The sequence below is a fragment of the Gouania willdenowi genome, chromosome 8 (genome assembly GCF_900634775.1).
Source record: "Gouania willdenowi chromosome 8, fGouWil2.1, whole genome shotgun sequence".
NCBI lineage: Eukaryota > Metazoa > Chordata > Actinopteri > Blenniiformes > Gobiesocidae > Gouania > Gouania willdenowi.
This window is the reverse complement of record NC_041051.1, coordinates 27,347,804-27,366,155: the sequence shown is the minus strand read 5'-3', so window position 1 is coordinate 27,366,155 and position 18,352 is coordinate 27,347,804. Positions and strand designations below refer to the sequence as shown.

Below are 18,352 nucleotides of genomic sequence, written 5' to 3'. Positions count from 1 at the left end.
CCATCTTCCGTCCGTCCGTCAGGCAGACTTGCCGCTCGCTCGGATTAAGACCCACTTCACAGTAATCCTTGCTTCTCATTTTATGCAATCCCGACAGGCGTGCTGTTTTCTTTGCTACTGCCATTTGTTTCACTGCCATCGTCGCTGTTGCATACAGCCTTTCCATTTATCAGCTTATATATGGTTGTCATTGTGTTCTTATTTTTTTTTTTTTATAATTTTATTTCAGCAGTCTGAAAAACAAAGAAAAGAACAAACACTCTTATCTAAAAAAATACAATAAAAATCAGGAAACAAATGTTACTAGTTTTTACAATACACATTCAATATATATTCTGCACAAAGGTCTATATATACAGTTTATACATGCACATCAAACACATACATTCACACATGTACACACATGCATACATATGTGCATAATGTACATAATATTAATAATATACAATTTAATATTTACAAAAAGCTTCAAAACACACCGTACAGGAGGTGCAGGACCTTTGATGCTCCCTAGAAGCACGTCCACCATATTATGTCTATGCAAACCTGATGCTGTTGACGCTTTGGACGTGTTTGGTGTGAATGTGCCATAACCCCTGCCGTTGTTATACTCATCCTTTTCAGTGTAGCTCTGGCATATTTTGTCTTGAAATGTAGTTTTCCTCTTAAATAATATTCCCCTTCTCTCTCTAAAAATCTTTTCTGCAACCCTTTTGGAAGTGCAGCTTTGCTTGCTTTATAAATCATTTGGACAGTTTTGAGTTGGATGAGATCTGGGAGTTTTAAATCTGGTGTTTTTAAGAATAATCAATGTGTGTTCTCTGTATCCTGCTTTATGTATCAGTTCTTTTTTATGTGGCATTCCACAGTTGATAAAACTCATCAACAATAACAAATGTTTCCTTTTTATTTTTAATTTACATGTTCATGGTTTAACAAAGGCATGACTTATGTTTAGCGGTTGATGGTGTCGTGGGTTGGCCTTTTTAGATGTTTTTTCCCGCCTCTGTGATTGAGTTGAAGATAGAGGGTGGAGAAAGGAGTCTGTGTTGGCAGCTGTTAGGGAGATAATCCTCAGGCTGGACTCTAGCCTCTCAAATAGAAACTCCTACAACTATTGTGCCTGAATCAGATTAAAAGACAAAAAATAGATCTTCAGTGTGAGGGAGGGGGTTGCGTGTACAAAGCTGGATCGCCTGAGCACTAGAGAGCCGGCTCTGCCAGACAAAATGCTGTGGTCGTCTCCTCTACTTGGTTTGGAAGCAAAAGTGCTAACCCAGCAAAATGTTTTTTTCTGCCTTTGCTTGCGGCCTGTCATTCCTTGAACTTTGATGCTTCTCTGGTGGCTTTCACATTGGAAATGCTCCACAGTGCGCCAGCCGTTTATATTTTGAGCGTGTGAACCGTTTCAACAATCGATGTGGCAGGGAGGCCAGTGCTCGTCTCGTTTACATCAAAGTGGGGAAAGTTCTTTTGGTTGCTTATTGGTTTCCGACACGCTATATTTAATGGACCACAAAGTATAACCACACGTATCAGTAGGATATCCAGCCTCTCCATGTTTGATTCTTGGGCCTTAATTATTGATACAAAGATGAATTTATAATAAAACATAATGCAGTCTAGGGTGTTCAATTAATAGAAATTTGATGACGATTTTGATTATTGCATTTAAAGAGTACAAAATAACTTCATCAAGAAAAAACACTTATTTAAAAAAAAATTTATATATATATATTAGAGCTGCAACTAACTATTTTCATAATCGATTAATCTGTCAATAAATTAATTGATTAATCATTGAATCAGATTATTTTTGTAAACAGTTTATTTATAAAGCACATTTAAACTGCTTTAGCTGAATAAACTGAAATAAGTGTCTCTCACGCACAAACACTCGTGCACGCACAAACATGGCAGGAGAAATGCATCAAAAACATTTGGTAAACAAGCAAGGCAAGTCAAATTCTCTTATGTGGGAACAGTTTGGGTTTGATGATGTAGATCAGTGGTTCCCAAACTTTTTGCAGTCGCGTACCCTACAGTGAAATGTGTCCCTGAATTTTACCTATCCTGTTGAGGAATAATATGTAATAAAAATAATAATCTGTAAATACACAAGAAAATAACTTTTTCAGAATTATAACTTTTCGATTTATTTAAATTTTTAGCCAACTGGCATTGAAACAATGCTCTCTTTTTAGAAAAAGAAATCTCCAGATATTTTTGTTTACTTAACATATAACAGTTATGCAAAATATTTATCATCATGAAATTGTGAAATGCAACTTTAATGGGAAGTGTGAGGTTGATGTATTGCAAACAACTTAGTTCCTACTACTCGGGAACCCTTGTAAACCAGTTGTATTTTTATTTAATTTAATTTTTTAAATTATTATTATTTAAAAGGTTACCTCATTCAGATGTAGCTTACATATATGTTCATAGCAGGAACTATGCACAATAATAAAATAATTATCAACTTGTAAATATGCAGTAGGAACTACTTGCTGGTAAATAAAGCTCTATTAAACTGTGTAAAACAATAACCATAACCCGTAACTCTATTCAAAATGATTTTAAAATGCTTTAAAAGTTCATAATATATATTTTACTGTTGTTTTATTTGTTTATCAAAATCAAACAAACTTGATATTGTTGAAGTTATTCAAATTTATTTAGAATTTATTTATTCTAAATGACTGGCATCACACACAGCAACAGTCAATCACTCACACACTGACTCTTACAAAACTGAAAGCTACTAGGAATGATACGTTTCATAAGTCAAAGATAATTTACTCACAAACAAATGTACAAGGTTGGAATTGCTTACTCTCGATAGATTAGTTTGTAATCCATCACAAACTATGCGTTTGTTGACAAATAGTTGTGAGTTTTGTATATTTCATCGTGTGATATGGGAATCTCATAAAAGCCTGCAAAGACGGCACCAACACGTAAAAGTTACATTTCATTCTTACAGTAAAATTCTTGTTTCTTTGCCAGACGAGGAGGACAGTGATCCACTTGTCGTCAGTTTTATTATGCTTGGTTCAGCGTTTTCCTCGTGATATTTCAACACCAGAGATGTGACTTCGGCAGTGTGTTTGGGGGCCACTGCCATCAGTAGTGCATGTGAACCACTTATGGATAAAATAGAGAGAGCGTTTAAAAATGGGATTCATCATTGCCAGCAGTTTGTGGACATTTTGGAGGAAAATGGGTTATCTGAGGGTATCTGTATGAGCTTAAACAAACAGTATTACTACACCCGCTCTAGTCTAATAATAACTTTAGTCACAGACTAGATGCTTATTAGTTCACCAGACCAAAGAGCATGTTGCTTTCTGGCTTACAGGTTTTCAGACAGAAAGAGAGAGCATATTAGTCTCATCTGTAATTGAATATTCACTGTATATACAATGTAGGTTAGTCTTCTACCAAATATCAAGAGCTCATTTGTCTGTTGGTCGCCTGTGGTATTTATTTTTTATGTATTAACAAATACATTAGTTTCCCAGATGTATTGTTTTAAGTGTGTTAGCACATGTGCTAATTCACAACAGCTATCCGCAGGAGGCTTTTAAAAGATTAAAAGTAACAAAAATAATAACAAGAAAGTGAGGAAATATGCACTGTACAAAACATAATACAAGAAAAGCAATATTCAATACAGTCTGTATAATACAGTTATTAGTTATAGGGCAGAGGCAACACGGGCAAGCGCGAAACCAGGTAAAACTAATTAATGTTGAGTTCATTGTTCAAATCATTGCCATTATTCTCTGGTATGTGTGGGTAGGTCTTTAACCCATTTAGAATTGGCTCCTAAAATCTGATCAGGTTGGTTTTAAAGCAGACGTGAGCAACCTGTACCATACAGCAGGGCCACAAAAATGTGACTTTGTGATGGGAGCACCACATTATCAACATTCATGTCAGCATTTATAAAATAATGACCGTTCTGAGCATTAATACAGGGAAGAACAATGAGTTTGTGTTGTCAATTCATGTGTTTTTGGTGTAATTTATTGTTTTGTTTAGTTTTTTGTGGTCGTTGTATGTATTTTCCTCACATTTTGCATTTTCACTTTCACTTTGTGTTTTTGAAGTAATTTTGCTTATTTTCTTCTGATTTCATTGTTTTGTTGTTTTGTGTGTTATAAGTCAATTTGTCTATTTTTGGTGTCATTTTTGAGAATTTTTTTGTGTATTTGTTTTCTATGTTTTCGTTGTTGTTTTTTAGGTTTGTAATTTTTCTCTAATTTTGTGTTGCTGTTTTTGTTATTTTTGTTGTTGTTGCTGTTTTGTGTTTTTCAAGTCACTTTGTGCATTTACTTTAGGGGCCACTCAAAATTTGAGCGAGGGCAGCCAGTTGCCTATGTCTGATTTAATGGGAGCACTTTAGCAGACTCAATGCTTGACAACACAAAAGCCTCATTCTCGGTGTTAAACAACTCTTCCACCTCCAGAACTGATTTTGTAGTGCGACAGCCTTTGTCGCTTCTGTGTTTTCCTTGCATTGCAAAATAAATTCTTCATTCCCAGAAAGTAGCATAACACAACCTCCTCCTCCTCCTCCTCCTCTCACTGTGTGCAGCCCAAACGGCCTCAGGGCAGGAGAGCTGTGGAGAGGCCGATGCTTCAGTCAGCCGTTGGTTCACACTATCACATGTTGCTCACGACTGAGCCCAGGGCATTACCTTCGTGTTTGAAAACTTTTGAAAGAATAGGTCAATATTAAGTACCTTATCTGATGTGAACGTCATTAAATAAAGTGATTTGGAAACCGAAAATAAACACTATTAATGTTAGCTGGGCTTTTTTCTGGACCTAAGGTCACACATGCGGTGTTTACAGCGTTTGTTTGTATTGCTGACTCTCTCTTTTTATTGGTTGTGGTCTGGCTCAGTTTTCCTGTTGAGCCTTTGTTTTCAATCGGTTCACAAACTGCCTCCAATGTTTTTATTGCAAACAGTTTACTGTACAAGTTGTTCTTTCTGCTGGTTCATACTTGGGGTGCTCTTGAATAATTTTTTTTTACAATAATAATACGATTGATTAAACTACACTCCTACACGCGCTAACCTGCTTCTGTGTTATTAAATAATATCCTAATTTGCATTCCCAACTGGACGTGCACCACCTCCTACTGTGTGAAACTATAATTCTGTATTTTTCTTCATCAACCCAATTTGACTGGAGTTTGTTCTGGGCTGCACCTCATATTTGGCATGATCTGTGCATGCAAACAAAGAATTTGATGCTATTTATAATTAAACTATGTATACGTTTAAGAAAATTGTGAGAGAATCGTATCGTGAACCCAGTGTCGTGAATCGAATGAGTGAGTAAAGTTGAGTGAATCGTTACATCCCTATTTAGCACACATGCTATTGTGTGATTTGGCACTAGTCTTGAGCACAGGCTTACACTGTGGCTGTTGGTCGTCATCTCGTCTTTTATATCTCACATGCAGTGGCTCCCAAGGGCCTCTGCAGAGAAGTGCAGGATGATGGCAGTGAGCCAAGCAGCACTGGATGTGTCTGTCTTTGCAAGCACTGGTTCTTAAAGGTCCGTTTGGTGTGTCAACATTCAACCCAGAGGCTGCGGCCTCTTTTGTTTGAGTCTGGGTTTAGACAGCGCTGCATTGACCAGAGTAAACACGCTAACCCTGTCAGCACTTCTTCTTCCCTCCCATCTCTGCAGCAGAGTGCTGTTTTTCCTTCACTATCTGTAAATCCTCTGTCACGCATTTTACACACACACACACGCACACACAGACATTCACCCCTGATTACAGTCTACTCTTGTTTTTCAGGCCTCAGCCACTCCCTCATCTAGTAATGCCAGTCTTGCGCCGGCTTAGCAGCTGGGACGGATGAGGGACAGCTGGCATAGTGCTCACTCACCGGAGCAAATAGTCTGAGGACATTCATACTGCACATGGACCTATTGCACAGCTGTTTGACGATCAGCTCGCTGAAGATTGTATTTTAAAGGGAAGAGCAAACGGTAGACGAGAAAAGAAAGTCGTTTAATAAATAAGTGAATGTTGAATTAGATGTAAGAGAGTGGTGAAACAAAGTCATAGGAAATACCGTGGCTAAAAATGTTGTTTTGATGAGTAAAATTTCTGCTCATTCATGGATTGCAATTTCAAAATATTTTAAGTTGGGTCCTATTCAGTGACCGAAGATGTTCAATCCGTGTATCAGCGTGTGAAGCGTTCCGAGATATCTTTAGCTCTGCAACACTTAGGAGTCTCTAAATCCTCCATGAGGAGGTTCTGTGCCCAACACCAGCTAAAGCGAAAAGGACACGTTTCGGATGCACAATTGGAAGAACTGCCGTTAGCATAGCCGTTAGCATCGAATGAGAGTACACTTCCGGGTCGCGTACTTTGGCCAATCGGTAATGGAGAAAACGAATAAAGGTGTTCGTTTTCCATTTTTTCATTTTGATTTTGGAAACAAATATCAAATAATGATTGTTTTTTTTTTTTTTCGTTTTTCATGTTTTTGTTACATAATGAAAAACTAATGAACGATACACAGATTCTGTTCTTTGTCTGCTTTCACTTAAAACTTCTTGGGAAGAACATTTTTTATCAGATCAGATAGAGTAAAGACATAGTGAAGGCCTCGTTAATAAGATGGAAAAGGTGGAATTGTCACTAGAAAGCTTGATTTCATCTCCAATGTAAACATTCGCTTTATTGACGTTGTTTGAATAGTTTCACACATTGTGCGATCTAGAGTCCTGTAGACCAGTGTTTCTGAAATGGGGGTACGGGGGTACACAATGGCACTACAAGGGGTACTTGAGAGAGAGTGGAAAATTTACAAATAAAGTCTCAGTCTTGGTCCCACATTTATTAATATATTCAGGACCAACTAAATCAATTTTTTCCAACCTTGGGGTCGAAGCCTCTTGTGGGGTCGCCTGAAATTTCTGAAAATTAAAATTGGTTTTTGAAATGATTTAGTTATTATTTCTTTTTTTTTTTTTTAATCGAAAACACACAATCTTAAACAACTGTATTTAAATCTAGTTCAACTAAAATGCAGTAAAAAAAATATCTGAGCTCAAACATGATCAAAAAACAATTTTGTCTTTGGGGTCGCCAGAAATTCTTGATGCCAAAATTGGGTCTTGATCCAAAAATGGTTGGGAACCACTGCTCTAAATACAGTTTTTTTTTTTTTTTTTTTTTTTTTTTTTTTTTTTAACCACTCTTTTAATCAATGACATTCTTTAAAATGTGTTATCACTCGTTCATTCCATCGTTATGCTTTATAGTTGTTTTTAAATAGTTTTCTAAGCAAAATGTTGTAGTTGGACAAAGGTGGTACTTGGATTCAGAAATAAAAGAAAGGGGTACTTGAGCCAAAAAAGTTTGAGAACTCTGAACCACTGGTGTAGACTGATGCATAGGAGTTTATTTCCTTCATTCTTACTCTTCTTGTGTTTCTTTGCCAGACAAGGACCGTGGTTTGCTTGACATTTTTGATCTAGTTTGTTCCCGTTATTCCTCGTGATATCACCTCACCGCACAAAAAAGATTCGAACCGTAAACCCCAAAATAAACACCCACCATTGTTTTACTGCAATTTTCAGTCTATGAAAACACTTGAAATGTTTTTTTTGGGTCAAACACAAAAAAAATCATAGTTACAATGAAGTGAAAACGCTTCTATTCATCTGTCTATGGGACCCCACATCCCACAATGCAATGCATGAAACTTTCCGGACAATGTCAATGTTTACAGTGGATATGAAAACACACTTTCGAGCGGCGATTTTTCACTTTTGATTTATTGATCTATGAGGTCTACACTGTATGCGATTTAGAAAAAAAGAAAAGAAAAAAAGGTCATTAGAGCTTTAAACCATCCACTTCCTGAAACAGTCTTGTTCTGCTTCACTCCATCCACGGCATCATTTTGAGGGATTTGGAAATGCATCAGATTCAATGATAATATTGCATTGGATTGCATTTTTCAAAAGCTGATGTTATCAAAAATATCTGCATGACTGAGCTAAAGGAAAAAGCCTAGAAGGCAAACATCGGCATCTTTACCAGAGGTTAAAACCACCAACCTGGCTCTGCTCAATCTGGAAGAGTGGCAGCTCCATTTTGAGCTCCTCTTAGATTTCTGCCTCACTCAGTCGTGTAGAATCAGACCAGCCACTCTGCAAAGTTACACTTTGGTTACATTTACTGTATTTACTTGCTCACTTCTCTCTTTTTTTAATTGTGACTCATCTCTCAGAAGCGCACACACACACACACACACCAAGTGACTCATTAATTTTAGGGTTTTTTGATCGGGGATGCACGACTACCTACACCCACCTGCGTCACAGCCATTTGTCAGGTGTTAACAGCCACCCAGCTGCCTCCATCCACGCGGCAGATGGTAAACTGGTCCTTATTGGCAAAAGCAGCCCCAGTACAAATTGGCCTTTGAATCTTTTTCCAATTAAAACTGTTTTCCTAAAGCATTTCACGTTTAATTATGTTTGCACGCTGATCGTTTAAGGGAGTGCTTGTATTTACTTTAGCTGTTGTCTCAGGAAATTAAACCAATTAAAAGAAATGCTGTAAAGCTTAATTTAGAAGGTTGATATCCAATGTTGACCTTAGATGTGTCACATCTAACCTGTCATGTGTGTTTTTGCTTTTTCTGTTGACTCCAGGTATTAAATGAAGAGTGTGATCAGAACTGGTACAAAGCAGAGTTAAATGGAAAAGATGGCTTCATTCCCAAAAACTACATAGAGATGAAAGCTCATCCGTAAGTAAATCCTGCTGGTGTCATTCCTCTGTGTAAGTGTGATGTGAAGAGAACAAATCCAAGTGAAATCAGGTGATTGGAAGGGAGCGGATGACTTGAGATCTTTGACTGTGTGGTACATTTAAAGTGAATTCTGAGTTGGATTCGTGTATGTGAATGTCTGATTATTGAGAGAGCAGTATGTACTAATCCTCTACAGCAGAGGTGGGCTACTTATATCACAGCAAGGACCACAAAAATGTGGTTTGTTTGATCCAAGGGGCACATTTATGTCAGTATTTAGAATATTGACCGATCTGAGCATTAACACAGGAATGAACAGAGTTTTTATTGTATTTCTCTTGCTTTTTATGATAGCATATTGTGCATTTCTGTTGTCCTTGTGTGTGTTTTTCCTGTAAAATATAGGGATGTAACGATTAATCCTAAGGCAGTTAAAAATCGATTCATAGGTATCACGATTGACATCAATACTTTGAAAATTGACATTTTTTAATATTTTTATATATTTATCCTTCTCTTGTCCAAATGCTGAGACGACGGGCAGAATCTGCTACTACTTTCTTTCTGGCCGCCTTCTACTCTTAAACATGTTCATAAATGATTCCTTACCCCTTGAGCACCGAAAGGATATCTGTAATATTACGTGAATATCTGTAAAAGTCACGTTTTTCTATTAGCTCTGTCTGCTAGCATAGCATCTCTTCTTCACTGCAAGAATCTCTGCATGCCAACCGACCACTGGGTTACCAGCGCCCCTAGCTGGTCCAAACAATTATCTGATGTAAATCAGTGCAATGACTGTTTTTTTTTTTTTTTTTTTGTTTTTTTTTTTTAATAAAGTCCAATTGTTAAGGCACAAAATACATTTTCAGTTGCACTTTTAAAAAGAAAAAGAACTATTATACAGTTTTGCATTGTTTACTATAGAACCATAATTTCTATTAGTAGGCTTCTTCTTCATTTGTATTATTCCTGTATTTATTTCATTCAAGATTTATTTTAAAATAATAATAAATTGCAATAAATTGCATTGTTTTATATAGTTTATCAAGGGATTCTTTTGACAATGAAAAAAAAAGGAAAATAATACAGTATTTTCCCCAAAAAAATAAAGGAATATTTTTCAGTCATCATATGTCTACAGTCGCATTTTGTAAAATAAATCGTGAGAGTATCGTATCTTGAATCGAATCGTATCAGGAGTTGAGTGAATCGTTACATCCCTAGTAAAATGTATATTTTTGCCAGTCATATTGTGTATTTGTTTTCATTTTGCATTTTTTTGAAGTAGTGTTTGTGTATTTCTGTTGTCGTTTTGCTTGTTTGTTAGTACTGTGTGTTTGCGGAGTAATTTTTTTTGTTTTTCTCGTCGTCTTTGCATCATTTTGCTTTTTTTCTGTCATTCTGTGTATGTTTGTTGTTGTCTTGCTTGTTATGATTGCATTTTGTGTATTTCTGTTGTCTTTTTTGTGTGTTTTTCCTGTAAAATTTATATTTTTTGAGTAATTTTGTGTAATTGTAATTTTTGGATTATTTTGAATAATTCTGTGTATTACTGTTGTCAGTTTGTTCATTTCTGCAGTAGTTTTGTGTGTTTTTGGAGCATCTTCTGTGTTTCTCTTTGTCTTTCAGTGTATTTTTCTGCGATGTTAAAATTCTTGGTATTTTTTAATGTATTCTTGCTTTTGTTTTGTGTGTTTTTCTCTCATTTTGTTTGTTTACTTTGAGGGCCGCTTAAAATTAGAGCGAGGGCCGCATTTGCCCCCGTGCCGCCAGTTGCCCATGTCTGCTCTACAGGTTACACACATTCACAACCTGTTATAATGGGATGCCCTGAGGATATGCCTATGTAAAACATATCCACACAATAGTGTTGCATGTTAGACGTGTTTCTAAATTTAAAGTTGAAACCGGTACCATTTCATTATAATATGGAAATCAGTCCATTATACTGTCAGATTGTCTGTTGGAGTGCAATGAAGAATTAAGTAAAAACACTTCTACAGGACTCAATATCTCACAATGCAATGTACAGAACATTTCCAACAATGTCAAACAAATTCAACCTTTTATATCTTTTTTTTCTGCACATATATCCTCAATTTATTGATTTAGGCCTTACATCAGGGGTGTCAAACTAATTTTGGTTCAAGGGCCAAATATGGACCAGTTCGATCAGAAGTGGGCCACAGATTTTAGGCAAGAAAATGACAAATTTCAACATTAATATGCCCAAGTTTGAACTTCCAGTTATAAATTAGACAAAGTATGGAAGACATCAACAATATCTAAGCAATAAGTCAGTTACTTAGACGTTCTTTGATTTTGTTTGGTTTTTTTTAACAATTTTTATTTAATTTTGGGATATTTTGTGGAATAATTTGAGGAAAAATTGCAGGATTTTGAAAAAGTTATAGTTCTTCCAACAGCAATTGACATTACACATCGTTCACACACGGGTAAATGAATGCCTCCCTGAGGAACTCTCTCCTGTCCTGTTGCTCCTTCAGGTGGTTCTTTGGGAAGATCCCTCGCGCCAAAGCAGAGGAGATGCTGAACAAACAGAGGCACGACGGAGCTTTCCTCATCAGAGAGAGCGAGAGCGCACCCGGCGACTTCTCCTTGTCTGTCAAGTAAGCACTAATATCTAACACATTAGTGCGATATCGCCTCAGTTTTTCTTTAGTTTCCAGCCTTAGTTTCACTGGTTTAAATCACCAGCAGAGCCTCAATCTGTGTGCTCAGTAACGCCCTCTGGTGGTCAAAAGTTCACCTAAATTTTCTAATTCAAAGGTTTTATGCATACGCTGAATTTGCGGGAGTCAAAAGTTTTCATTACAGTTTTTCCATATTCATTTGAAAAACTTATATATGAATTCATTTGTTCTTCTACCTTAGGGTGTGTAGTATACGTTTTCAATAAAATGGTCCCAAACTTTTTAGATTTTAGGTTGGTTCTTCTTCTATTGTGTAATTCTTCTTCACAATGTAAATGGTGAAGTGACACTTTGCCCAGCAGTTCATAAATGGTACATTAAACAACGTGTTGACACAAATTTTTCTAGTCTACATTATCAATTGTGTCACTAATCATTTTTGCATTATCGTATATTAGTGGTTCATTTTCGCCACATTTTGCCAGGTTGCATTTTGCCTTGTTCCAATTGATGTTGTAAGCATCTGTAACAAAAATTGAAACAATTTGCACCACATTTAAGGGACGCACACTTTTTCACAATGTTGTTGATCAATTTTCCGAAAGTGTTTGAACTGTTCTAATGTTCTTACTCATTCAGTATAAATACAGGGAGAGACTGTTAATGGCCTTTATATCATTCAAATTTCTGATATCTGTGAAAGTTGTGCATCCTTTGTTTGAGCTATAAAAATAGTGTGGTTGATGAAAAGCTAATGCTAAGATCTGGAAATGTCTATTCCTTGATAGCTTCTGTCCTGCATGTAGTAGTTGTCTCGTTGGTCCAGTAAACCAGATTGCAGATAGTGACTCATCAGGTCTTCTTCAAAGCTGTATGATGACATAATGGGCAGCAAAGTGACTGAAAACACGCAGGACTGCAGCCCTCAAGAATGAACTTTGTCCACCTTCAGTCTAGACTGTTACTGATGAACATCGCTGTAAACTGTATGTGCATGAAATGTGATTTCTTGAATATTTTCTATCCAACACCAGGTTTGGAAACGACGTCCAGCATTTCAAGGTTCTTCGTGACGGAGCCGGAAAGTATTTCTTATGGGTGGTGAAGTTTAACTCCCTCAACGAGCTGGTTGACTACCACCGCTCCACCTCAGTTTCCCGCAATCAGCAAATCTTCCTGCGAGACATAGAGCAGGTTCCTCAGGTAAGGGGCGTCAACTGCTCTGAAAACTGTAAAGGTACGTTCACGCAGAACGCAACGTCAGTAACTCTGACAACTAGATTATATTCAAAATTAGTTTAAATGACGCGACATCAAACCATATCCCTTCAAGCAACGAGACTCGCGCGATTGAGTCACTGGAAGTTGTTCAAAGTTGAAAATGTTGACCTTATCAAGCGACTTTGAGTGATGCTGTGTCGCAATCCAATCTGCAATGAGTTTTTCCCCAGTCACTGCAGCGAGAGGGCTGTACACTTCTTCAACTTATTGGGGCCAAAATGAAAGTAGCATACACCTTGAGTGAGCCTTTTAAATTCTAGGTATATTCATCCTTTAGTAACTCCGTAGGTTGAGCATTTAAACCCTAAGTACAAGCGGCGGTGTCTATAAGTGCTGTAAATGCGGCCGGAGAAGAAGTGAGCAGCCCTCTCAGTGCTGCCGACGGCTCCGCAGACACACATTATTCCCTGGTTGTCACGTCAGTGGCGTGATGAAGCGACCAAAAAGTGCAACTATGTTCAAGTCACGTTTGGTGAAAGTGCACCTTAAGGTTTCGTATAGAATGATGGACCTACGAAGCTTCGTAAGTGTAGACGTGGGACACAGGACTTCATGTGCTCACTTATATTTTTCTTAAATGCTTTTCTTTCTCCTTCTCGTCCATGCTTTATTTTTTTTTCTCTAATCCCACTTAGGGCAAAACGCTCCCATTATGCTGCAGATTGTGCGAGTGCACCGTTGGCTCTGACCACACGTTGGTCACTCAGTGCTCATGAGCTCTCTGTAGTAATGTTTGTGGAGACATTAGCCTTTGATTCTCCAGCACTAACGTGTGTCATTAAGCATAATGGTCCTTCCCAGTGGGGTCGTAAACCCTTTGATGGTCCTAAAAGGCGACACCAGTGCGCTGAATTCAGATTGCTTTGTGCAGACTAGAGGCTGAGACGACAGAATTTCTCTGAAATGGAAATTTTCCCGAGAAATTAATGAATTTCATAAAAGCTATACCTTCTTCAATTTTGCATACAAAGTTAGAAAGTAAAAGCGTGATCATCACAAGAAGCAACACAGCCTCCCAATTTAGGCATATACACATTATTACTGGTGCTCACACACTGGTTTGGACCAAAGTTGGGCTCACTTAAATATTTCAGTTACAATTATGTTTTCAATTACCCATGTTCAATTACAATTCAATTGTGATTACAGTGACCAGCATTTTTTCCAAATACAATTAAATTACAATAATTTTTTGTCCTCAGAAAGTCAATTACAATTATGTTCTCAATTACTAAAGTTCAATTACAATTAATCACAGTTACTGAGCCTTTAATAAATAACCCTATAAAAGTTAACCTCCCTCTTGTGTTAGCTTTCTGTTCGCATCTCTTATGATTACTAGGGATGGGAATCGAAAACCGGTTCTTTCTGAGAACCGGCTCCCAGTAATCCAAATCCTAGGATTACTGGGAATTGGATTACTGAAGATTCCGCTTATCGGTTCCTCTTACATCGCAAATGCATAACGATAAACTCCTCCAGGTCCTGTATATTGTGTTTATGCTAGCACCAAGTGAAGCTCCTTCACCATATAGTTGTTTGCTGTCCACTGCAGAGAATCCACCTCCTCCACCCACAGCTGTGTTTGTAGCATCTCTGCTGCTATGCTAGTTACTTCCGGGTTCTGTACACTTGCGCTAAAGTTCAACAAACTTCAGCAAGAACACACACCTCGTCACCAGTTTATGTCCTCATAACAAGTAATCAGACACGGGAGATGGACTGGTACTGATGTCTTTAGTTTGCGCTTTCACACGTTCTCACACACACACACACACACATGGCTGATGACGTCACATGTAACAACGGGGACGGCATCTCTGAAGGTCCATTTATAGAAATGTAAACAAAGGCTAAACTAAAGCTTTACTGTTTAAATACATAACAAGTGCAGCTGTACTTTTGGTAAAAAATTTTTTTTTTTACAGAATAATTATTTGTTTTATGTTTGAATTAGTTTTGGATCAAGTTGTTCAAAAGGAGCACTGTAGATATTCTCAAATGTTTGTAGCCAAAATGTGTCATATCTTGTAATAAAGATAATAATGAATCAATTTTATTTAGCGCTTTTGTATATATTATTATCCAGTGAAAACAATCAATACCTGGTGGATTAAAAGAGAGCTGATATTCGTGCAGGAAATGAAAGAGACAAAGATAATATAACAAAGAGTTAAAGCAAACAAATCCATTTGTATTATTTAATTCCCTCACCCAATGAGAATCGATAAGAGAATCGGTAAGGAATCAAATTGATAAGCAGTATCGATAATGGAATCGGAATTTCTAAATTCTTAACAGTTCCCATCCCTAATAATAACGGGTCCTAAATCAGGTGTTAATTACACGAAAAACAAATATCAATCATTTAATTTCTTTCCTATCTATTGGTTACCAAGTTAGGCTTCCGAAACAATGAAAATATAGGTTTTAATATTTTTGGTGTGGGTCAGGATATTCCTCTATTTCAATTTTTTTTTTTAAATGGTAAAATGTGGGAAAGTTTGACATAAATATTTTAATAATTGTTAACTACATGTGTAGAACTGTAACATGGTTCCTCAGTTTTGCATTAAATTATGATTGACAAGTTTTATAGAATTTTCGTGGCAATTATAATTACAAAGTCAATTATCTAAACTCAATCATAATTTGATTATGATTATGACAATTACACGAATACAATTATAATTGACCCCAAACCCTGGTGTTTAAATATAGTTTTAAGCGACTCTGTATCCATTCTTATTTCCCTCCCTCTCCTCCCCAGCAGCCCACATACGTTCAGGCGCTCTTCGACTTCGACCCCCAGGAGGACGGAGAGCTTGGCTTCCGACGCGGGGACTTCATTCAGGTCCTGGACAACTCCGATCCCAACTGGTGGAAAGGAGGCTGCCACGGCCAGACGGGCATGTTCCCGCGCAACTACGTCACTCCCATAAACCGGAACATGTAAACTAGTCAGGCCATGTGAAACAGCATCATCATCATCAACAACAACAACAACAACAATCCACACCTTCATAATAGTCATCGTCATTCTCATCAGTCCCTTCACCGAACCCTACCAACCCCCCCACCCCCGCACCCACCCACCCATCCAAAACCAAGCCCTGCTTCTTTTCAGCCATCCCACAGCAACAGGAGAGGACAGACGCATAAAAGCAGGAATAGATCCATCGTAGGCGTCGCCATGTGGGTGGCACCACAACCAACGCCCCATCCCATCCCATCCCACACCCCTCTGGGATCAAACTGTCTGAGGGAAATCTGAACACAAAGAAGCTAATCATGTCTGTCTTCTCCTAACTTCTTAGCATTCTCCCCTTTTCCATTCATGCTCCCCTTTGCCGCATGTTGTTTTATTCACCTGAATGATATGCCTACCCATAAATCATTTTTAAAGCCAAAAAAAAAAAAGATTTAAAAGAACATGTTGAAGAAAAAAGAGAAGTGGTTTTAAAATATACAAAAAGAAAGAAAGCTGATGCCATTACCAACTCAAAATACCAAGTTTAAGATCTTTGGCTCGTGAGCGTTGTACATCAGCCCCTGGCTGTTTAAACAAATCAAGTATAGAGAGAATCCATTTTTTAAGAATATATATTATATATTTGTATGTGTTTGTCTGTTTTACCTCTCCACCACAAAATTGAGTTGTTTTCTTTCTCCATTTGTAAATTATCTTCTGTTAAGTCCACATATGACCTAGTAGCTCCAGAATGTGCTGAGTAGTCAATTCAATCTGAGGCTCCTCGGGTTCTTCAGCATTGTGTTTTTGTTTTGTTTTGTTTTTTTAAAAAAAGGGGCTTCAGGTCTGTTTCGAAGAGGTTTCTCTTGTCTGTAAAGTCAGTAGGTCAGTGACCGATCCTGTCAAAAGGGCAACGATGACCAGCAAAGTTGAGCCATGAATGCTGCAGAAGCTGTATTACAAAGCCCTGTTGATGAAAGCCAATGTATTTATTGCAGCCATTTGTTATCTGGGTGGTGAATGTAGCTGAGACTGAGACGTTTAAACATGAGGGAAGCGCGGTCGGAGAGCTGAACTTCACAACCAGGCAAGGGATTTTAAAAAAATCAGACAAAGATCTGACCACGTGGATGTTGTACAGCTCACTGCATTCATTCCTTCCACGCATGCATCCGCTCCCCTCGGTATACCTGCACGTAGCAGGGAGGCGGAGTTTGGATAGTCATCACATTGTGTAATCATCTGCAGATCAACACTTCACAAAACTGAGAGATTGTCTTTTACGCTCCAAGTTGAGAGATCAGCTCATGCAATGTACAAAATTTTGTTGTCATTAAATTTTCACTTTGTTTTTGTCCAACGCGGCGTGTGGTCAAGCACTTTGGTTGTCAAATGTTTGTTTTTTTGTTTTTCTTCTAGTCTGGTCCAGTGTGTGTGTGTGTGTGTGTGTGTCATCGGAGTGTGTTTTTCTCGTTCTCTCTGGATAGTGCCTTTCTCTCTGGTGTTTCAGTGTCTCCGACCTGCTACTTTGAGCCCCCTCCCTTTACGGGGTCTGCCAGTCCTGCAGTGAGAAACAGTGTAAATAATCCAAGCATCCACTCCTACCTATACCTACCCCCCACCCCTCCCCCTCTTCTTCCCACATCCAAACACCTTCTCACCTTTCCCTTACCAACATGGAACTTTTCTTATTTAAGTGTCTCTGGCCTCGTCTTACCTAATGATACAGTTTTTGGTTTTGCTTTTTTTTTTTTTTTTTTTTTTTTTTTTTTTTTTTTTTTTTTCAATTAATAAAATGCAATTATTAAAAAAGAAAAAAATGTGACTTGTTTTGTTAGGTCTATCTTTGAGAGGAAGTCATCATAAAATCAGCAGCAAAAACAGTTACAGCAGGAACTCACGGGTTTCCTGAGGTGGAGGTGACGAAGCAATATTTTCAACAGCTTTCTCAAGTGTTTAAATGTTTCAAAGCGGAAAGAAATTGTTGATAGTTTCATCTCAAACAACACCGTGTGAAGCACTGGTCAAATAAATCCTGGACGGTTAGTTGATTGGAACAGAACTGGAATTACAAGATTAATGAAGTCAAACTATACAGAAGTTTAACCCTATCCTTTCCAGCTGTCGCAGTTGATTAATTAACATTCATATAAAGGTTATTAGCAAATTAGGGCATTATATTAACAGCTCTTGATTGGTGTTAAATCCACTGTTAAATGTATTATTTACTTTTTTTTGTAAAAATATGTTAATGTTAAGTCATTTACATTTAACATTTAGCATTTAGATTTAACATACATTCAATTCCAAACCGGCTTTGTCCTACTTTAGGGTTGCGGGGGTCTGCCTCTGCCTATCTTCATCTCACACGGGGGTACACCCTGGACAGGGTGTATTTAGATTTAACATTTATATTTAAATGTAACATTCAGATTTAATATTTAGCATTTAGATTTAACATATATATTAAAATATAACATTTAGATTTCACAGCACAAAAACGGCATTTCTTACGATCACAAACTATCTCCACGCCGCTGACTCAGGTTCCTTATCTATCCTCCTCGACCTCTCCGTTGCATTTGACACAATAGACCATACTGTTCTTCACCATCTACAATCAGTCGGCATCTCCG

The 18,352-nt window shown here is 37.5% G+C and overlaps 1 protein-coding gene across 2 annotated transcripts in view; it reads left to right on the top strand.

Annotated features, from left to right (window-relative positions):
* Positions 1-17,076, top strand: part of grb2b (growth factor receptor-bound protein 2b) — a 37,221-nt gene extending 20,145 nt beyond the window's left edge. Inside the window, exons 3-6 of one of the 2 annotated variants that reach the window (XM_028455855.1) lie at positions 8,707-8,804; positions 11,318-11,440; positions 12,499-12,667; positions 15,519-17,076. In XM_028455855.1, coding sequence (XP_028311656.1) covers positions 8,707-8,804; positions 11,318-11,440; positions 12,499-12,667; positions 15,519-15,701 — 573 coding nt within the window. In that variant the 3' untranslated portion in view covers positions 15,702-17,076. Of the gene's footprint in view, positions 1-8,706; positions 8,805-11,317; positions 11,441-12,498; positions 12,668-15,515 lie in introns of both variants that reach the window. The other variant, XM_028455853.1, reaches the window with a different exon arrangement.
* The last annotated feature ends 1,276 nt before the right edge of the window (positions 17,077-18,352 follow it).